The following is an 18824-nucleotide window of genomic DNA, read 5'->3' on the forward strand; positions in this document are numbered from 1 at the left end:
AAATGTAACGGGCATTTTGAATGTTTTTGCGCTCTCTTTCGGTAATATGATAATCAATATGGGTTATATAATCTCATAATAAATATTAAATTCAATGCAATAATATCGATTGTTCATCTTTTTTCTTCTTCTTCGCTCACACTCTGCTCTCTCGAATATCAGGTAGTGTACCAAAGTCTCCTGCAGGCTCTCCCTCGTCGGAGGAACCAGGTTCCGAAAAAACCGGTCTATGGTCGTATCTCGCATCGCTACTCGGCGAAGAGTAACGATTCCTCGATGATTCCGCGACTCCGGCAGAGTTGTTGCCCAAGTTTTCGTTAACATAACTTAAGCTGCTAACGTCTAACTGACGATCACTAATTTGTATCTCAGTTTCGTTGTGAACAATGTTACGAAAACTTTCGTTGCTACCTTCGTTACGAAGTACGTAATTACCTTCGACCTCGCGGTCGTAACCGTGAGACCCGATCATGCCAGTGGATATTGTATAGGCGTCCAAATTAACGTCGGCGTAATACTCGTCCAGTGGATTATCCGTCAAAGTTGGATTTCTAGTAACATTTTGCTGTGGAAAATTCGGCGTGGAAAAACTGCCAATACCACCGTAATAAAAATTATTCCCCTGCACGTTCGCTGGGTTCTCAGTAACACGCGGCCGCGTTTCCAGCGTCTGCATTTCGATTTCTTCTTTCCCGTCCTGAGCAAACTCTTGCACGTCCAACTCGTAGGGGAGGTTCCCGAACCTGAAATATTGCATAATACGTTTAAAAAACGACTTCCTCCAGTTGATACGAGAAAAATTAATCTAACCACGTATACACCATCCCACCTATGCAAGAGTATGTCCGAGTAGGACGGTGGCATATCTCCTTCGTCCTTTCCGTATATACTCTCGTAGGTAGGCGGAGCGAAGCAGCCTCCCAAAGAACCGAGGCTCTCCTTGCTCGGCGTTTCGGCATCCATCTCCATTACACTGCCCTGGCTGCTCCTGAGTTGGTGCCGGTTCAAACTCCTGGGATTCCGCTGAGCTCGAATAACGCTCTCCCCGAGCTCAACGAGATCCAAGCCTTCGAAAGACCGTTGGAAAAAATATTTACTTCGTTCTATTTTTGCCTCCGCAAGCTTATAAAATATAAATTACCCGTGGTGTCGGCTTGGAACTGCGTAAAAACAGTCCCGTCAACGACCAGCATTCTACCGTGTGGAAGGAGGATGATCGTCGGCGTGGCGACCATGGCTTGATCCGTGCTACCAAACCGTGGATCCGGTTCCGGATCCTCGAGGCGACAGCAGCAGTGCTTTTTGCACAAAGACCTGCAAAACGGAGCGCCCCAACAGCAGTAGGCAAATATGAAGCAAAGAACGGCCAGCATGACCAACAACGCCGCGACGCCCTGACCCTGCTGAGCGGCGGCGAGACCCGGACCTCCCGCAACTCCGACGCCGACGCCGAATCCTCCGCCACCGCTGCTGCTGCTCATCTCACCTGAAATTCGAAACAGACATTTTAGCTTTCTGTTCGTTTCCTCATTCTGAAGTAAACACCGGGAGGATTCCTTGAGAGTTAACGATGCGGACGATGCTTCGCCGGCAAATAGGCAACCGAAGTTACAATTCATCCGTTTGCCGGCGAAACGTCATTTGCATCGTTAACTCTCAACGAAACCTCCGGGTATGCACGTCGATACTGCAGTATAAATTGTCACGTATTTGATGTCAGTTTCATGCACCAGAATTCAATGAGGATTATTCACATTTCGTAACGCATTAAATTTAAAATAACAAAATGCGATTAGTTCAATGTGTTCGTGGTCACGAAGGACACTTTCGAACGTCATTTGTTTACCGTAAGCTCTTTGGACTGATCACGTGACGTCTGGCAATTATTGGCACCCTCCTGCAGACCGCTGAAATACCATCGTACATGTGTCGGTACACGTGCATAAATAATAATTATGTTCCACATACGGACGTCCGTAGTTGTTGTTTTTTTTTTTTTTTTTTTTTGTTTAAAGCAAAATTCTCGTAACGGCGTGATCGAATTTCACCTTGACCCCTGATCTCAAACCGCAATGCGGTTCAAATGTAGCACCGTATAGAGACACGTGGGTACAATGAACAAGTATCAAAAGCGCCAAATGGCTATGTGCCAGTGTTGCTGATAAACTAAACTTGCGCACCTATTTTCGCAAAGCGGAATCGTGGTACGTTTCGAAAATTTGATCGAATAACACGGAACCTGGAATACGAAAATTGAAATGGAGGATAAAAATAGACTGCTCGTCACTAGCTCCGAATATTGTCTGACGTGTGAACAAGCCGAAAACACATCGATGGTGTACGAACCTAATCCAACCAACAATGAGACCCATGTATATACCTATCCCTATGAACACACGAGGGGTTAATGAAATTTACTTATGGCATTGATTCAGCCCCCATGATGAAATTCATTGTACCGTGTATACATACTGACGAGTATTCGGAATAGCTGCATTAGTACAATATTAACATTATCTTTGGACCGCGTGTTACGTGAAATTCAAATGTAGGGCATTGTGCGTTTGTTTCAATCTATATCTATACACGTTTCGTGTAATTCTACGCCTAACGATAAGTGAATCTTACGCAGGTTGAAGTTATTGGTAACGTTATCATAATGAATAATTGGGAAAAAATGACTATTTTCTCATCTTTACGAATATATTGAAGGAACTAAGATCTCAAAACATGAGTATGTTTTGTTATATTACGGTTTACTGAATTTCAAACAGTTCGAAAATAATGATTTTTCCTCGGCGCGAATCGTTACCTGGTAACGTTACTAACTTCAACATGATCGAATCTTCGGGCTAATTTTGATTCCTTCGCTTTTCATTAGATCGTTCACTATACGCCTGCAGGGAGAGATTACATTACGAGTGAAAGTGACTATTGTGTCCGATGTTGACGACTGTGATACGTGAGTCGATTATCTGATCGGCTTTCTTAAAATGTTTGCAATTGCTGGACATCGCAAGTCTCATTACGCTATGTTGTACATACGTAGATACATAAGTACAATAATTATTTTACGCATAAGACAAGAATGGGCGAGAATTATGGCGTGGGTGGTTACCAATTAATTCTACTAATGTAGAAATTCCGCATAATTTGTAGTCTGCGAAGAGTCGACGGACGCTTCGTAAAAATGAGGCTGAAGTTAGTAACGTTAATGTAACAAAATATCAGGGAATAAATCGAGTTTTCTTTGTCATGGTTTACTAAATTTCCTATGTGATTCCTAAATGTTCCAAGTAAAGATTTTTTCTAAATATGCATCGTTACGATAACGGTGCGCCAACTTCATCATCATTCGTAAAAGAAATTATAGTGGAGCAACATTTGTTGGAAATTTACGAGATTGAAGTTAGCAACGTTATCCTAACAAAACATTAGGTTATAAATAACTATTTTCTTAATTTTACAATAATTTTTATGGAACTAAGATTTTGAAATATGAGCGAGTTTTGTTTTATTACGGTTTATTGAATTTCAAAATCGCGAAATAACGGTTTTTCTTCGGCATGAATCGTCGCGATAACGTTACCAACTTCGTTGACTGAAAGATATTCTTCAGTCAAAGCTAACTTCAATATGATGGAAATTTAAACCGACCGCGTTATCGTTCGTGAACGCTGGTATTGTTCCGCAGAATATTGATTATATCGTCTCGTTGTCGTTTCAAGTGACAATTGTAAGAAAAAATCAACCTGACAACTAAACATATCATGAGTTAACGCTGAACGGTTAGAATGCCGTTAATAATTTGAAATTAATATACATACCTATTCGTGATATACTATGTGACATCATCTATTAATCAGAATATTTCGCTTCAGGGTGCGGGAACTGAGACTTTCAGAGTTATGAAATTACTAATTCAGGTCAACACATACTTAGTCACGATAATAGATTAGTTAATAAATTATACGAACTTGGTGGGGTTATACGGTTTGTTTACAATATTACAATCGACAGCTGTCGTTCCTAACACGGTTTCATAATGATCAATCGATATTCAGACGCATATTGTGATTCTGTTGCTGCTGCGTTTCTATTATTGATTCATTAAGATTTTCCGGGCGTTAGAAAGGTAATAATTCATCCAAACTTTTGTCCGTGATCAGAATCATAAATATATTACGATCTATAGCGAGGCAAAATAACATAAAACACAAACTAGGCAGAAATCAGTATTAATAATGAATGCACATATTATACATAGCTGGGTTAATTAGCAACTCACCCGTAAAACAAAGAAAATTGTTATTCGCACTTTAATCATATAAATCGATAATACAAACAGGCGCGTATCATATTCTTCGGAGAGAAATGAAAAATCTATGCGTGTAAGAATTGTAAATGTTGTTAGTAATCAGAATTTATCGTACCAGTAATGTCAATATGATCCCTTTGCTTTAACAGACCTTTCACCCTCACGATTATCACTCGCGATTCACTACACTTTGAAATTCTAACTATCTTTCTTCCTTTCTTTGTCTCTTTTTCAAGCTAATTCGTAATCCAGATTTGAATAAAAAAAATTTTTAAAATTCGTTTTATGACCTAATGACTGATAACACTACGTCGAACTCTATGTCCTGCATATAGTTTATACATATATAACACCACACTGTAAAAAAGGCTCACAGATAAGAAACAAACATATGCAGAGAATATATATATATATATGCAGAAAACACAGCTGGCGAGTTTGCGATCGAAGATTATGTGTTAGTTTTAACGCGCTCATAATTTCAGTTGTACTTTGATTTACAGAAGGCGTTGAAATTAGGCAGATTGTCTGAAAAATGATTAAAGCACAATTTCTTCCCTTCGCACCCTTTTGACAATCAGCTGTCCTGCAACTTTTTACACGAGTTACGACGATATGGAATATCTAAGATGTCAGCTAAACGAAGTCCATGCGCAGTACTTTCATCACGTATAACATTATACATCCATACATGTCTGATAATAAGAGAACAAGGAAAAATTATGATATTTTAACACGTTTACGATGAAAGAAAATTGAATTTCAACGCTTACAACGCCTCGGGTTAAAACTAAACCCTCGAGTCTGATGGGTAGTAAAATTTTCCGAATAATGCGCAATAGCATGCGGAGTGAGAAAATGAGGAATATAAATCACTCACCTCCTCGATTATCTCTACAAACACTCGAATATTACTCCTCTAGGGGTGGAGGCTTCCCCTTCATGGTATCAGGGCTAATTCCCCGGAGGAAGGGATCCTGTTACATGACGCAACCCGGAAACAGCCGCGTCTTAGGCTCGGTTCCCGAGCTGATGGGGGATGTTTTCTTACGAGGGATCCAAGGGATCGGAAATCAAAGACCGGAATCCAGAGCTACCACAGGCCGCAGCCACCACCGACTACCGACTGACGAACCAGGCCGTTTGGAGTCGCGACTACGTCCAACTGCGTCGTCGTCGCGGTATTTTGGAATGGTGGTAGTTTCGCGGTGGCGTCGTTGGTCGATCGCCGTCCCTTTCCTTTTTCCTCGGCGGTGAACCGATGTCGTTTCTCCTCTTCGTTTCGTCGACGAGACGTCTCGACGCCGGCGTCGTCCCCCTCCGTAATTTTCCATCCCTATTTACCACTTCGCGCAGGGGTCGATTTCCTTTGTTGTCCTCGACGATGTAGAAAGGAGCGCCAAACTCCCGATTAATCATCGTGTTGAGGGTATAGTTAATTAGTAATTTAATTGAATAAATAAATAAATAACTTGTGTATCATTCGGTAACAATTGGCTTCTTTTTTTCTTATGCAACTTCGACGTATTTTTTAATATCACCTATCCGTGTTGGTAATCAGAACAGTCGTTATGCGGTCATTTTCATTTTCGCGATGCGGATTGTTTTGTAATTACATACACCGATGATTTGTCAAATTTATCATTGAACAAATTGCGCAACAGATTGATTCAAGATGCTATATTATACCAAAGCCAAGTTTGAACAGCTCTGTTGAATACTCTACGTGATTTTAATGTTGAAAACCAACTGGCTGTATTTAAACGAGCAGCCGCTCTGAGACGCGATAAATTTATAACGTGAACGTGAGCGATTTTCGTAATATCTTTACTCACACTGAAATTCTCGCTTCTACAGTTTGCCAACTGTTTCGCAGTTTAAAGATATTGAAAAATACGACAGATTATTGAAACGACATGTAATATATTGCTGTACACGGCTGGTATTGTGTTTGGAAAACCCGATTTAATCCTATTTTGTCTATCATTTATAGCTACTATGTACACAGCTGTTGCTCCTCCTAGAATATTTCACAGATAATTCTATGTACAATCGTATAAATGCATAAATGCATAAACCAAAATGAGTAATGAAAACGAAAGGACTTGACGAATATTTATAAAAATTGTGATACTCTTCAAGGTGCAAGTTTATATTTTTTCCTATCTGTAAGATTGCGAGGTGCAAGAAAGTTAATGCTTTTCCTTGTATTGATGTAAAATATCACAATCCTTGAGTCTGAAACAGATAAAATGAACTGTAATTGACGAAATTAAAATATTTTCGGATGGGAATTAAACTTTGAGTTCTCTGTTAACATTTGCATCTAGTTATAGTATTTTTTTCCTTACTTTAAACTCTCTTCCACTATGTCGACGGTTCCAGGTTTATTTGTAAAATAATGAGATTCTTAGGAGGATTCTTCTGGAATAACATTGAGCAACCATTCCTTGAACTTCTGAACTTCAAGTTTGGTTAGTTCATGATACGCATTTTTTAATGGTACAAATTCCCCCTTTACACCTAACTCTGTAAGAAGTTTGAATGTTTCCTCGCCCCATTCAATAGGAACTAAATCGTCACGTACACCATGAAATTGTAAAAGCGGCGGAGTGTTTCCAGTAGTGGCAGTCTTCAAAGCCTGTAAAAGATTAAATTGAAGTTATTGAACGATTTGGCGACAGTAAAAAAGCGTAGGATATACCCGAGATTATAAATAACTGAGTAACTTATTCTCGCAGTAATTACTTTCATACTTCATAAACTAAAGAGTTGTCATTTAAAAAAGATGACATGGCACAGCACCCAGCAACCGATGTCCTGTGCCTGTAAGCCATATGTAGCGACAAAGCTCCTCCCATTGAAAAGCCACCGAGAACTATTCTGTTTACGGGTATTCCGCAAGCAATTTCTTTCTCCACTATTCCCGACACTTCGGAGCACATAGAATCGATCGAAGCCTGTAGTTCCGGGGCAGACTTTGATATTGCCGAACGATCGAACCAAACATTGCTTGGCTGAAAACGGAAGTAGTGTTAAACGATGCTTTGAAAAGAAGGGTCGTTGATCTAGATCAAGCTATCACCTCTCCGTTATTGGGGGTGTACGGCTGAAGTGGTGCAGTAGGATAGACGATCTTAATATGAGGAAATTTGAGTTCCTCTTTATTTAAAAGCTTTATCCAATCCTTCACATTGTTTCCCGTATCTCCTGGAAGGAAATACATTCATGCTGTAAAATAACAAGTAATACTAAGCATAGCTAGGAATCTCATGAAAATATTTCAGCCCTAGTTGTAAGTGGATCGATAGAGTACAATATTAAGAAAGCAATTCGCGGTACGCAGGTAATGATTCAGCTTAATAAGATTTGAGGTTAGACAGTTTGCATCGTATTCCGGCTTTGAGATAATTATTACCTGAACCGTGAAAAAAAATCAATGTAGCAGTATGATTGGCTGTGGCTTGAATCGTATGCAATTTAGATATTCTTGTCGCTGCTGCCATGACGTTGATCATTAGTACATAAAAATCCAAAGTAATTTACGTCCGAACAATACTAATTGATCAAAATTGATAATTGATTAACCAGCCATTGATGCTCATCCTTTGTATTGTGTAACATCTGATTGGCGAATGTTTTTGACTAGCCAAGTAGCGCGCGAAAATTCCACATCAAATGCATCGCACCTGTTCAAATGTGACAGTAGTGAGAATAAATTGGCGCAATAAATAAATTTCCTAATCAACTTCTGGACATAAAACGTAATTTATCAAGTTATCACAACTTTTTACGTCAGTCGTGCATTTCAACCAGTCAACAACTCTTGCAGTTGAAGCATTTCAGAGAGTTTAGAAAGCGACAATCAGCGCCGTCTCTTCCGTTCGGTGTTCTTGTTCTTTTCATCAAAATGGCTCCGAAACCGAAGCCCACGGAAAAACCAAGTAAGAATTTACCTTATTTATGGTTAATAACGTATGCGTTGCGAATGGACTATGCGACGGTTTTGAAAAGAATTTTTTCTCAGATACAAATGCGCATCGGTAGATGTTTAAATACGATCAAATCGAACGCGAAAGATATACTGACAAATATTCCTCCACGCGGTCGTTCGTTTCCAGCCACATGGTAATTCTTGAGGTGTTGTTTATGTAGTTTAGTTAAAAGAAAAATCCGGTCAACGCGACTCTTGTCCAATATCAGTTCGACCCAAAAATCAAGATCACAAACTATCGTGCTTAGGCGTCATGAGGCGGTACTTCCTAACCCTCAAATCATACGTCATTTACTGATCACATTAGAGACAATATCCACCATCTCCTTGCCAACATTATACGAACTCAAATCGTCCGATATTATATCCTAGAAACAAGGTATATCTAATATATTTGCAAATTTTCCAGGCAAGCCTGCCGAGAAGAAGGCAGAGAAGAAGACGGAAAAGAAGCCAGCTGCGGCTGCTTCGACATCGAAGGTTACTAAGCCAGCAGCCAAACCTGCTGCGAAGAAGCCAGCGAGTGCTAAGCCTCCTGCCAAAGCTGCTGCTAAGCCTGTTGCTAAACCCGCAGCATCCAAGCCAGCTATCGCGAAGCCGAAGAAGAATGCTTCAAAAAAGACTCCCAAAGGTGGGAAGGCTCCTTCCAAGCCAGTGCAGAAGGCTCTTAAGGCCCAAAAGAAGGTAAGATATGTGGAATTAGAATGTGTGAACGAATCGTTCCGTTTCATCGATGATGATGTCTATCAGCATAGTCTAAACTTTGTTTATGATTATAATACATGATGATTCATGTGTGGGAATCTCTTTGAGAATGCATGAAAACAAAATTTTATACACAGAACTGACTAAACGCTTACTTAACTTTTATAATAATGTTTCAGTTCGTTATGCAGTATCATTGATCTTAATTTTTTCTCTTCTTAGATCTTGAAGGGTGTACACGGTTCCCGTGTTCGAAAGATTCGCACATCGGTGCACTTTCATCGGCCAAAAACATTCAGACCGCCGAGAAATCCCAAGTATCCACGCAAATCTGTGCCCAACAGAAACCGGTAAGTGCTTTACTTTTTCTCCAGCAATTTGTCTCAGCCTTTTGATGATGATTTTTCGTGTGGGAATCTCTTTGATATTCATGAAATAGAAAAAAAAAACACAATTCTGAGCAATGTTATTGTAAGAGATTGGTCAATTTACAAATTAAGCATGGTATTCAATGATGTATTCATTTTCAGCATGGATGCTTTCAACATTATCAAGTTTCCGTTAACAACTGAGGCTGCGATGAAGAAAATTGAGGACAACAATACCTTGGTCTTCATTGTCCACACGCGCGCCAATAAATATCACATCAAGGCGTCTGTCAAGAAACTCTACGACATTGACGTAGCCAAAGTGAACACTTTAATCAGGCCAGATGGCAAGAAGAAGGCATACGTTCGATTGGCTCGTGACTACGATGCTCTTGATGTTGCTAACAAAATCGGCATCATATAAACACCTTTAATTGTGTACTTGTATAAAATTGAAAAAACACTGTCAAGATAATAAATAAATATCTTCACAGGTCAGTCAAGTTTTTTACCTTTCTTCATACCGTTATTGTTTTTCATGGATCTAAAAATCGCAGTGCAGATATGGATTCTCGTGACTTCTAAAATTTTGAATCGACTGAAAAATTCGATAAAATCTAAATCTGTTGCCAGGAATCGGGATATTGAAAAGTCGGTACATCAACTCACCAGCATATAATACCCAATTTACTTGTGATATTTTTCATGTTAATAAGTAAGAAAACACATACATTGGTTCTGTTTATTTCCAGTCAGTGTTTGTAATAACATATCTCCTCATTAAGCGGGCATCCATTAGGGTGATTCAAGTGAAACCAACAAGGCTTTGTCTTCTTTGCAAATTTAGAATTGTTTCGCTTATTTTTTTTCCGCGTTACATCTGTACATGTTCCAGGTACTCGAAACTGAACCTTTCCCTGTATCACTTGAAATATATCACTATTATTTTTCAATAACGTTTGTACGCCTCCGCATTCACTCTTCATTTCTTTTAACGCTTCTTGAGACAACAGTTGCGCAACTTCGCTTAATTCTATCTGACCCCCAGCATTCCATTTTTCGTTTGACGATTGTATATCTATCATCCGAACTTTGCACAACAGTCGTTCCGCTACTAAGTTAACTATGTCAGAAATTATTCCTTTGTTAATCTTAGTGCAATTTCTTACTCGTTCTACATTTTCTCTAGGCTTAAAACCTGCTGACCACAAATTTTGATCAGATGGATCAGAAGAATCCGTTATGTTATCTTTTCTACCGTTCGACCTGGCATCGATTAATTCCCGAATAGCAGCTTCTTGTACATCTGTTCTATCCTTAGTATATATCCTGTCCCTACCAATTAGACAAATTCTCTTTGTGGATGGAATTCTTAGTTTATCCATGTCAGTTTTGAAACCACATTCCTCACAAACATTTTTTATATAATTCATGTATTCGAAGTATTGACTCTTAGCTGCGTTATCTCGCTGGTATTTTCGTCCATTAAACTCGTAGGCACAGCAAGGTAGAAGAAAGAATTGACACTGATGAGAACTCCGTGCAGCTATGACAGGTATCCATGGAGTCAATTCATCTGAATGATTTCCTATCAGCCAATCGGTTTCAGGAAAAAGACTTGATGCCGAAGGTACTATTGTGCGTACCTGAAAAATACTTTGTTAGGCTCTGACTCAAGTTTTGTGCAAATAAATGTCAATATACCTCCAAGCGAGTACTTTTAGGATATAAATCCCAAATTCCCCTCTTTCGTAGGTCGATACCGAGCCCTGGATGCCCTTCGCTGGCCAATATATGTACCAACAAACCATTGCCGCAACCAAGATCAACAAACGATTGCTTCTCCTGAACATTTTTCCTCGTTCTTTCCATCTCCCATATGAGCAAAAGATAAGTTGCGATGGCGACATCTTCGTAGACAAACTTTGCAGAATCAGTATTTTCGGGCCAGATTTTAACCATTGCAGTGCCATATTTTAATTTTAACTTGTTGTACAAAATTGCATATTTCTCAGCAGAAATTAAATTCAAGGAGCCTGATATCAGACTACTACCAGGGCTATCGGAGTTTGCCCACTTGACAAAACGTGGAAAAAATTGGTCTTTCAGCCACTTAAAGCTTGAATCTTTGCAGACGTTTTCATTCCCATCAACATACAGTGAAAGTTTACAAAGTACTGCATCGTGTTCTAACCTGTAGGACCATTTGGGTCCCAGAGATTGCTTAGACTCCTCAATGGAATGAGAAAAAAAGGTGATTCTTCCATTTGCTTTGTCAATGATTGCCAAATTTAGTGTATGGGAAAATTTCTCTGGGTTACGGGGAAGTAATTTTTGAAGGCATACATACGATCCATTGTTTAAGGGATCATCAAGTCCATCACTCAAGAATTCACTGCACGATGCCTCCAACTCCAATGCTAGTGAATGATCTGTTTTGCTAGGGGCTGGACAATTCTTGTACAGTTGTGCAACACTCGCCAGTTTCTCGAACCATTCAGATGAACACATAGATTGAATGTCGGCATTTAACTGGAGAAAAAGTAATTTTTTGGCTGTCAATATTCTGCGATTCACGACATGAGCATTGTCGAGCCATATTTTTGCTGCCTTCCAGAACTCGCAGGTATCAACATTGCCGTGAGAAACTACTGATTCACAATTCATCTTTCTACTCCTATCAAGATTGTTGGCTCGCTATTATAAACAAGGGGCAAAGTGGATGGATGAAATTAGTTTTCAACGTCACTTTAGGCTTGTCCAGAATCCTTCGTATACTGAAAAATAAAAATGATAACACTCTTAAAGAGGTAAGTGAAATCTAATAAAATACAGCAATGTCTGTAATGGCAGCTACAGTCAATTCTACCTTGTTCATAATCCATTTTGAGTCTGCGTAAGCTTTCTCTATGATTTCTTTGACCCGTTCGGCGTCTGGTTCATTTGCGTGTTGCTTGAAGCTCTGTAAATAAAAAGCCTGTTGATATTGAGTTCCAATTTCAGGTTATACCTGATAGTTATAGGAGTTTTTTTATATTGGGTAAATGATAAGAAAACAAGCGCGGAAAATTTATACTAACTTGTTTGACTGAGTGTTTATAATATTCCTGCGCACCCCGAGGAAGCTTGCGGCATTCTCGCATTAAATACTTATACAATTGTTTCGATGAATTGGTTGCAGATCCTCGCAATAATCCACTAACCATTACCATTCTGCCGCAATGTATCGAAGAAACGGCGTGTTTTTCCGCTGGAATAAATCAATTGGAATAATTTTACGTTTACGCAACGGTTATACAAAACGCGTATGTTCCTCGACACGAGACCTCGCGCGTACGTCGCCCCAAAAGAGGATAGTTAGCCGAATAGTTAGACGGTAATCACGAGGAACGTGTCGGAAACGCAGCGGTTGACGAGGATCTAGGTTCATTGTCAATTCATTGTCATCACGTGTGTGCCCTTTGTTGAAAATTTCTTGTCAAGGTTAAGTCTGGATTTTCTAGTAGCGATTTCGATCTCGTATAATGTTTTGTCGGTGATCAAGACAGAGAGAGAATCGCGAAGGGAAATTAGCGGGGGTGGTGGTGGTTGGGTCTGTCTTTGCTGGGGATTTGCGACGGAAAGGAGACGTTGTAGGAGTAAACGGTAACATCGGGGAGGTTGTTTGTCCGAGAAATTTGCAAGTGACGATTGCAGCATTATTTACGCTCGACCGCGGTATCTAGCGAGAAAATATAACCAACGATATCTAACATGAGATATTAATTAATTTCGATTTCTTATGCAACGTTAATCTTTGGAACCTGAAGACATGCGTGTGTCAAAGTTTTAATTCAATTGTATAATGCAGTCCATTTATTGGACTGGGAGGCTGCTGTCTCGAGCGTTATGGAACGGAATATCAAATTATACGGCATGCACCGACCCTTGCGCAAATAAACGACGTGAGGCATCCTTCATCTCCGCGGTATGTGGATTTCCGAAAGACTTTGCTCGCGGCAGAATACGTAAGGGACAATTCGGGGACGATGCTTGGTTCAACGCTAAATTCAAAACTGTCGAAGTGCTGGGTAAGCGATACGAATTAACCTAATTATCACGCATATCACAACCTGTCAATGAAATTCACTATCTATATGTATTTAGATCGGTCTCGTCAGCTGATCTGCGAAGCGAATTGTTGTCGATTTCTACCCACTAATAAAAAGTTGTAGGACCGATCATCGGATACGCTTTCCGTATAGCGATCCGTCCACTAACTACAAGCACCTATTTTTCAAACATTATCTAATTTTGCAGCTCAAAATGTATGCAAACATTATTTTGACCTATTGCACAACAGTGATGACTTTCAACAGCATCCATGCCCATGCTCTACACGATTAGACGAAATACTTTAGCCTTAAAGATTATTTCAATTTGTCCCTGTGTATCTGACACAGCTACGATATGCTCTGCAATTCAATTGATCGGGAATTCAACCTATTTTCACAATGGCGATCGACAGCTAAGGTTTTCAAAGTTGTTTGAAAATGATGCAAATATTTTAGAGGGAAAGTAGAAGATTTCAGAAGTGTAGAAAGATTTGCCATTCCAAAGTCCATTTAATGTGAACAAGCAATGCTGATAAACTTTGACTCATATTCAGCGCATAAATAATAATTTCACAGTAAATATCAAATTTTTACAAAATTACTCAATAACAACAATAGTAATAATAATAGCAACTGCTCGAGTTGAATCTCGCTCATTGAATGCAACCTAGGATTGAAAAAAATATTGTTTTGTCTAAGAATATAATGCATATACTGTATTTGGAAAGTAAAAAAGTGTGACAACAGTGAAACTCCAAGCATGTGACACTGTGGCAACCGTTCAAAACTTATAAATATTACCCGTCCTTCCCTCTACCTTAAATGCATGCTGCCAAAATTGACTCGCATTCACAAGTCAGTTTATTTTTAGTTTCTGTTGAAAAGAAACATCAAACGTTTGCGCGTGGCACGTGACCGATTCACAGATGCGATCCTGTGACCAGAGCATTATGTATAGATATACACTTGTCTCGTTACATAGCTATAATATTACACAAACACGATCAAATTAGATATGCACTATATTTCGGTGAACCATTTTTTCACCAACTTGTCTGAATTGCTACTTATATTCCCGCAATAACTTTCTTTATTTTCAACCAACAAGAAATTGCAGCTCAGTATCGTACAAATAAAAATCCGACGTAGGACTTTCAATTGATAATTCTGAGTTTCCATTTAATTATTCGATTATACTAGGTGTCGCCGACGGCGTAGGTGGATGGAGACACTACGGAATTGACCCTGGAGAGTTTTCAAATTTTCTAATGAGAACCTGTGAAAGGCTAGTCACAATGGGCAGGTTTACCCCGTCAGAACCTGCAGGTTTACTGGCGCGTAGCTACTATGAGTTATTGGAAAACAAGCAGCCCATACCCGGTAAGGAATATTTAAAAAATATACGCAATAGAAATTGTCCAACTTTGGACTTCAAATTTAGACACTGATGCATCTTCTTTTAAACATATTAAATTTAGGCAGCAGCACCGCGTGCGTCATAGTATTAAATAAAGAGACCAGCAGCATTTATGCAGCTAATATAGGAGACAGCGGATTTGTGGTTGTCAGGAGGGGAGAAGTAGTGCATCGTTCATCGGAACAGCAGCACTACTTCAACACTCCGTTTCAATTGTCGTCACCACCTCCTGGCCACAGTGGGTTGGTACTTAGCGACAGGTGAGAGACAATTAATTTTTACTTGCAGTAACAACTAGTTAGTTTTTCATTAATTGCCATTTCGAATCCCAAATACAGTTGACATAATAATTACACTTTGAATAATTATAAATAGGGTGCATTTATTCTCTATTATATGTTTATTCTTCTTTTTTTTTTCTTTCTCTTTTTAACAAACTTCACGTTATTTACAATTGGATTATAATTTTGGGATCTAAACTTTGAATACAAACAATTATATGCGTGTACGATATGCCGATTCCCTGCTAGAAGTTTGAACCCGACAATATTTTACAAGTTTAGTAATATTTTTATAGGCCCGAAGCTGCGGACACTTCCAGCTTTGGCGTGGAAGATGGGGATGTTATTCTTTTAGCAACTGACGGAGTTTTCGACAATGTACCTGACCAGTTGTTAGTCACCGAGATGCGCAAAGTCCAAGGAGAGCGTGATCCTACGAAATTGCAGGGTGTTGCCAATTCAATAGCCTGGATGGCCCGCAGTCTTGCGTTCGACGGGGCTTTTATGTCACCATTTGCCCAAAATGCTAGAGAAAATGGAATAGATGCTATAGGTTAGTACTGGGCATGAAATGCAGCCACCGCTTACTCTTGAACCAATTTCAACACGTACTTTGGTCTTGCGAAATTTTCATGCAATATTTTCACTTCAGAGAACATGAAAAACAAAATATCATTGTTTGTTACAGGTGGTAAACCAGATGATATCACGGTGCTTCTAGCAACAGTGGCGATATAACTAAAAAATGTGTATAATAGAGCCCCGATCATTGTATTATAGTCCATGTCATTGCATATATGTATTAAGTTGCACATCATTCTATCCCAATATTATAACCCATTACTATTTAAATCTAAATAAATGATTTTTCAAATCATAATTCACTCTGATGAATTCATTTCAGACACATGGCTAACGTTTACTGTACAATGAACGTTCTACCAACGTAAATGAATAGTAGACAAAAGCGTTATTTAAATAGCTCATTCCGAAAGTCTGACAAATTGTTGAATTATTTCAAGTATTCAAGGAATAGCACTCTTGAAAACATGATAATAGACTTCGGTTAACTGTACATTCGAAAACGTTTGATGGCAAAAACAATATGTTTAGAGGTATCAATAAATTAAACGCTTACACGATAATACTTAAATATTTTGAAAAGGTACTATTGATTGTACGAATATTAAAGCTGATCTTTGGGAAATGGTTTTAAGAATGTGAGAATTGGATGTATAATTTTCTGCACCGTATGTTTGATTTTAAGAAATCATAGTCATGGACCGTTGTTATTAATAAAATATACTGCTTACATTTGTAGCTGAGCCCCAATGGTTAATCGGAAAGATTCTACTTCTAGTTAGACATTATGCGCACGAGTTCACAACTATCAATATTAAAAGCCTTAGAAATGTTCTGACATTATCCGATGCAGAAACTTCTGAGTTCATTTCACCTGGAGAATTTTAATTGATAGTTTTATTTTTATAGCTAAATCACAGATAGTAAGACATTTTACACAAATATAAATATATTATGACGAAACTTACACAGACAATTGAGATGCAAACCAACGCTTGCCATGTTTTCAAACAGGTTTTTCAAACGACCATTCAAGTTTACTACCAACATCTAATTATATAATTTGAGAATTGCATGTATGATAAATTGCGAAAACTTGTTTTCTAATGCCTTTAATGTCATCTCACTATGGTAGCAGAGCATCGTTCGATCATTCAATCATACCTTTTACCATAACAACCTATATTACTTGTACGTAAAATTCACTTGATAATCGGAATATAAGATTTTCCTTCCGATTGATCTAGTGATTCTAGACAAGTGACGGCAGGAACTCATTCAAGTAGTTTTCTGTTATTACTCAATTTTTGAATAGCTTTAGAAAATGTCAATGCTGAATGAGATATTGCATAAGCATGGGTTTCTTGGTTTAAAAATTGTAAATATTCAGCAAAATCCCCTCAAATCATTACAGTTTGATGCATGCATAACAATTGCAACTGTTTCGAGTGGATATGCCATAGATGCCCAGCACTTAAACTACAATTAAATATCTTCAAAAAATATGCAGCATTATGTCAAATTAAAGTAACTGTTATATACGTCAAAAAAATAACTGAAGGATTTACTTGAAACGCTCGGGTGATGATAATAATGTGGTGTTAATTCGGCGAATTTGTCTGCGAATCATTGCACGTTAGCACCTTGACCCCAGTTAAAACCGCCCGGCCTATCCTCAGGTAACGGTGTGTAATTTGGATCCTCCGTATGTGCATCGAACAGAGTTTTTCTGAACACAGAAATTTATTATAAGAAGTATGACCTAACCTTTGGTGAGAGCCTTAATTTGAAGACAGTAGGTAAATCTGAATAACTCACAATATCTGCGGGGTCTTGAGTATGCGAAAACCACCATTTTGTCGTGGAAATACATCTTCAGCAAAGTAGTACATGTGTCCTACTGCCATTCCGATCAAATCAACCCAAATTGCATTGCCTAATAGAACGGAGAATCCTAAGAGCACCCAAGGCAAGTATGGCGCCTATGTAGAACGGAAAAAATTACAATGCGTCTGTTACATCAAAATCGATATTCCTTCTATTTTTCCAATTTAATTATCTGCAAGCGTACTTGAAAGTTGAGGAGTCCAAAAAAGTTCATTCTGACAAAAGGATTCCGTCTTGACCATATGTACACCAACATGATGGTGAGTGCTTGGCCAAGGAACAATAAATTAACAAAAAATGCGAATATCTGTAAGAATTTGAGGAATAATACTCAACTAGAGCAATGCGGATGATACAATAATAAAATAAAACGGAGACGAAAAGTTCATAGACAAGGATACAATCATGCAGATGCCACCAAATATGAACATCATAACAAAGTCGGCGGTTCTACCGCGGAACGAGACTTCTTCCAGCATCCGACAATAGCGATACGTAAATATCATATTGAAGAAGAAATTGAATCCAACCGTCCCGAAGAATAGGAAAGTTGTGATCAGTCGCCATAACTGCAAAGGTATAATTAACAAGACAGAGATATTAACTCACCGTGGAACGATATTTATATTTTCTAATGTAGAAACTGATTGAGAAAATTACCTGATATTGTTTCAGTATTAAAATCGGATTGAAGTATAATTGGAATGGAGAGACGAGGTCCAATTGCTGTAAGAAAAAGAATAAAAATTTAATTTGACACAAATTTAACCTCGCAGTAATGACGAACGTTTTGTCAATACTGAAAAGTGCAGTAATCACGGGGGTAACATGGAATCTGAATAATATCGAGAATCGAATGAACTCTGACGGAAAATTTTGTACGAAGATAATAAAATACGTATGTATACCACGGCTAGAGTCGTGATGACACAAGCAGTCGTATAAGCTCGTGTCACCACGGGCATTTGCAGGTATTCCTGCCTAAACGTTTGATAAGCCATTTAACGACGGTTATATTTCTACCCTCTGACAGGCTATTCTCTTTCCTATTTTACAGTTGCATGTCGTTCATCCTTTCGCGTTATCATAACGTAATCATTGTCCACATCACAGAAAAACTTGTCAGTCACTTCAATTTGGTACACGTAATATAAATATACACGTATGTACGTACATAC

At 38.6% G+C, this 18824-nt stretch overlaps 6 protein-coding genes and 1 long non-coding RNA gene across 8 annotated transcripts; 3 read left to right on the forward strand and 4 right to left on the reverse strand.

Annotated features, from left to right (window-relative positions):
* Positions 1-125: 125 nt before the first annotated feature.
* Positions 126-6078, reverse strand: LOC124180597. Its single transcript, XM_046566321.1, has 4 exons — positions 5199-6078; positions 1142-1486; positions 830-1067; positions 126-743 (listed from the first exon to the last, which is right to left on the reverse strand). Exons 2-4 carry the CDS (start codon positions 1479-1481, stop codon positions 137-139), a joined length of 1185 nt encoding a protein of 394 aa, XP_046422277.1. The 5' UTR covers positions 1482-1486; positions 5199-6078; the 3' UTR covers positions 126-136.
* On the forward strand, positions 2244-9883 carry LOC124180606 (60S ribosomal protein L23a). The gene is made up of 5 exons (XM_046566335.1): positions 2244-2313; positions 8194-8262; positions 8722-8996; positions 9240-9367; positions 9548-9883. The coding sequence occupies exons 1-5, from the start codon at positions 2259-2261 to the stop codon at positions 9807-9809; spliced, it is 789 nt and encodes a 262-aa protein (XP_046422291.1). The 5' UTR covers positions 2244-2258; the 3' UTR covers positions 9810-9883.
* On the forward strand, positions 3995-6387 carry LOC124180613. The gene is made up of 2 exons (XR_006870292.1): positions 3995-4135; positions 4822-6387. It is a non-coding gene; the product is annotated as an uncharacterized LOC124180613 (long non-coding RNA).
* LOC124180609 (lysophospholipase-like protein 1) lies at positions 6222-7940 on the reverse strand. 2 transcript variants are annotated; one of them, XM_046566340.1, is made up of 5 exons: positions 7737-7940; positions 7404-7528; positions 7075-7335; positions 6670-6959; positions 6222-6556 (listed from the first exon to the last, which is right to left on the reverse strand). In XM_046566340.1, exons 1-4 carry the CDS (start codon positions 7834-7836, stop codon positions 6729-6731), a joined length of 717 nt encoding a protein of 238 aa, XP_046422296.1. In that variant the 5' UTR covers positions 7837-7940; the 3' UTR covers positions 6222-6556; positions 6670-6728. The 2 variants fall into 2 exon arrangements, with proteins under 2 accessions (XP_046422296.1, XP_046422297.1); XM_046566341.1 differs by having other exon boundaries at positions 7404-7549.
* A 162-nt stretch (positions 9884-10045) lies between the features above and the next one.
* Positions 10046-12725, reverse strand: LOC124180590 (probable tRNA (uracil-O(2)-)-methyltransferase). Its single transcript, XM_046566304.1, has 4 exons — positions 12466-12725; positions 12255-12347; positions 11090-12162; positions 10046-11031 (listed from the first exon to the last, which is right to left on the reverse strand). The coding sequence occupies exons 3-4, from the start codon at positions 12050-12052 to the stop codon at positions 10138-10140; spliced, it is 1857 nt and encodes a 618-aa protein (XP_046422260.1). The 5' UTR covers positions 12053-12162; positions 12255-12347; positions 12466-12725; the 3' UTR covers positions 10046-10137.
* Positions 12726-12869: 144 nt separating this feature from the next.
* On the forward strand, positions 12870-16055 carry LOC124180604 (protein phosphatase PTC7 homolog). The gene is made up of 5 exons (XM_046566332.1): positions 12870-13455; positions 14680-14859; positions 14958-15156; positions 15474-15730; positions 15866-16055. Exons 1-5 carry the CDS (start codon positions 13230-13232, stop codon positions 15913-15915), a joined length of 912 nt encoding a protein of 303 aa, XP_046422288.1. The 5' UTR covers positions 12870-13229; the 3' UTR covers positions 15916-16055.
* Positions 15259-18804, reverse strand: LOC124180608 (derlin-2). Its single transcript, XM_046566339.1, has 7 exons — positions 18555-18804; positions 18307-18372; positions 18048-18215; positions 17831-17953; positions 17578-17741; positions 17328-17488; positions 15259-15703 (listed from the first exon to the last, which is right to left on the reverse strand). Exons 1-6 carry the CDS (start codon positions 18645-18647, stop codon positions 17386-17388), a joined length of 717 nt encoding a protein of 238 aa, XP_046422295.1. The 5' UTR covers positions 18648-18804; the 3' UTR covers positions 15259-15703; positions 17328-17385.
* Between the last annotated feature and the right edge of the window lie 20 nt (positions 18805-18824).

The sequence above is a fragment of the Neodiprion fabricii genome, chromosome 4 (genome assembly GCF_021155785.1).
Source record: "Neodiprion fabricii isolate iyNeoFabr1 chromosome 4, iyNeoFabr1.1, whole genome shotgun sequence".
Taxonomy (NCBI): domain Eukaryota; kingdom Metazoa; phylum Arthropoda; class Insecta; order Hymenoptera; family Diprionidae; genus Neodiprion; species Neodiprion fabricii.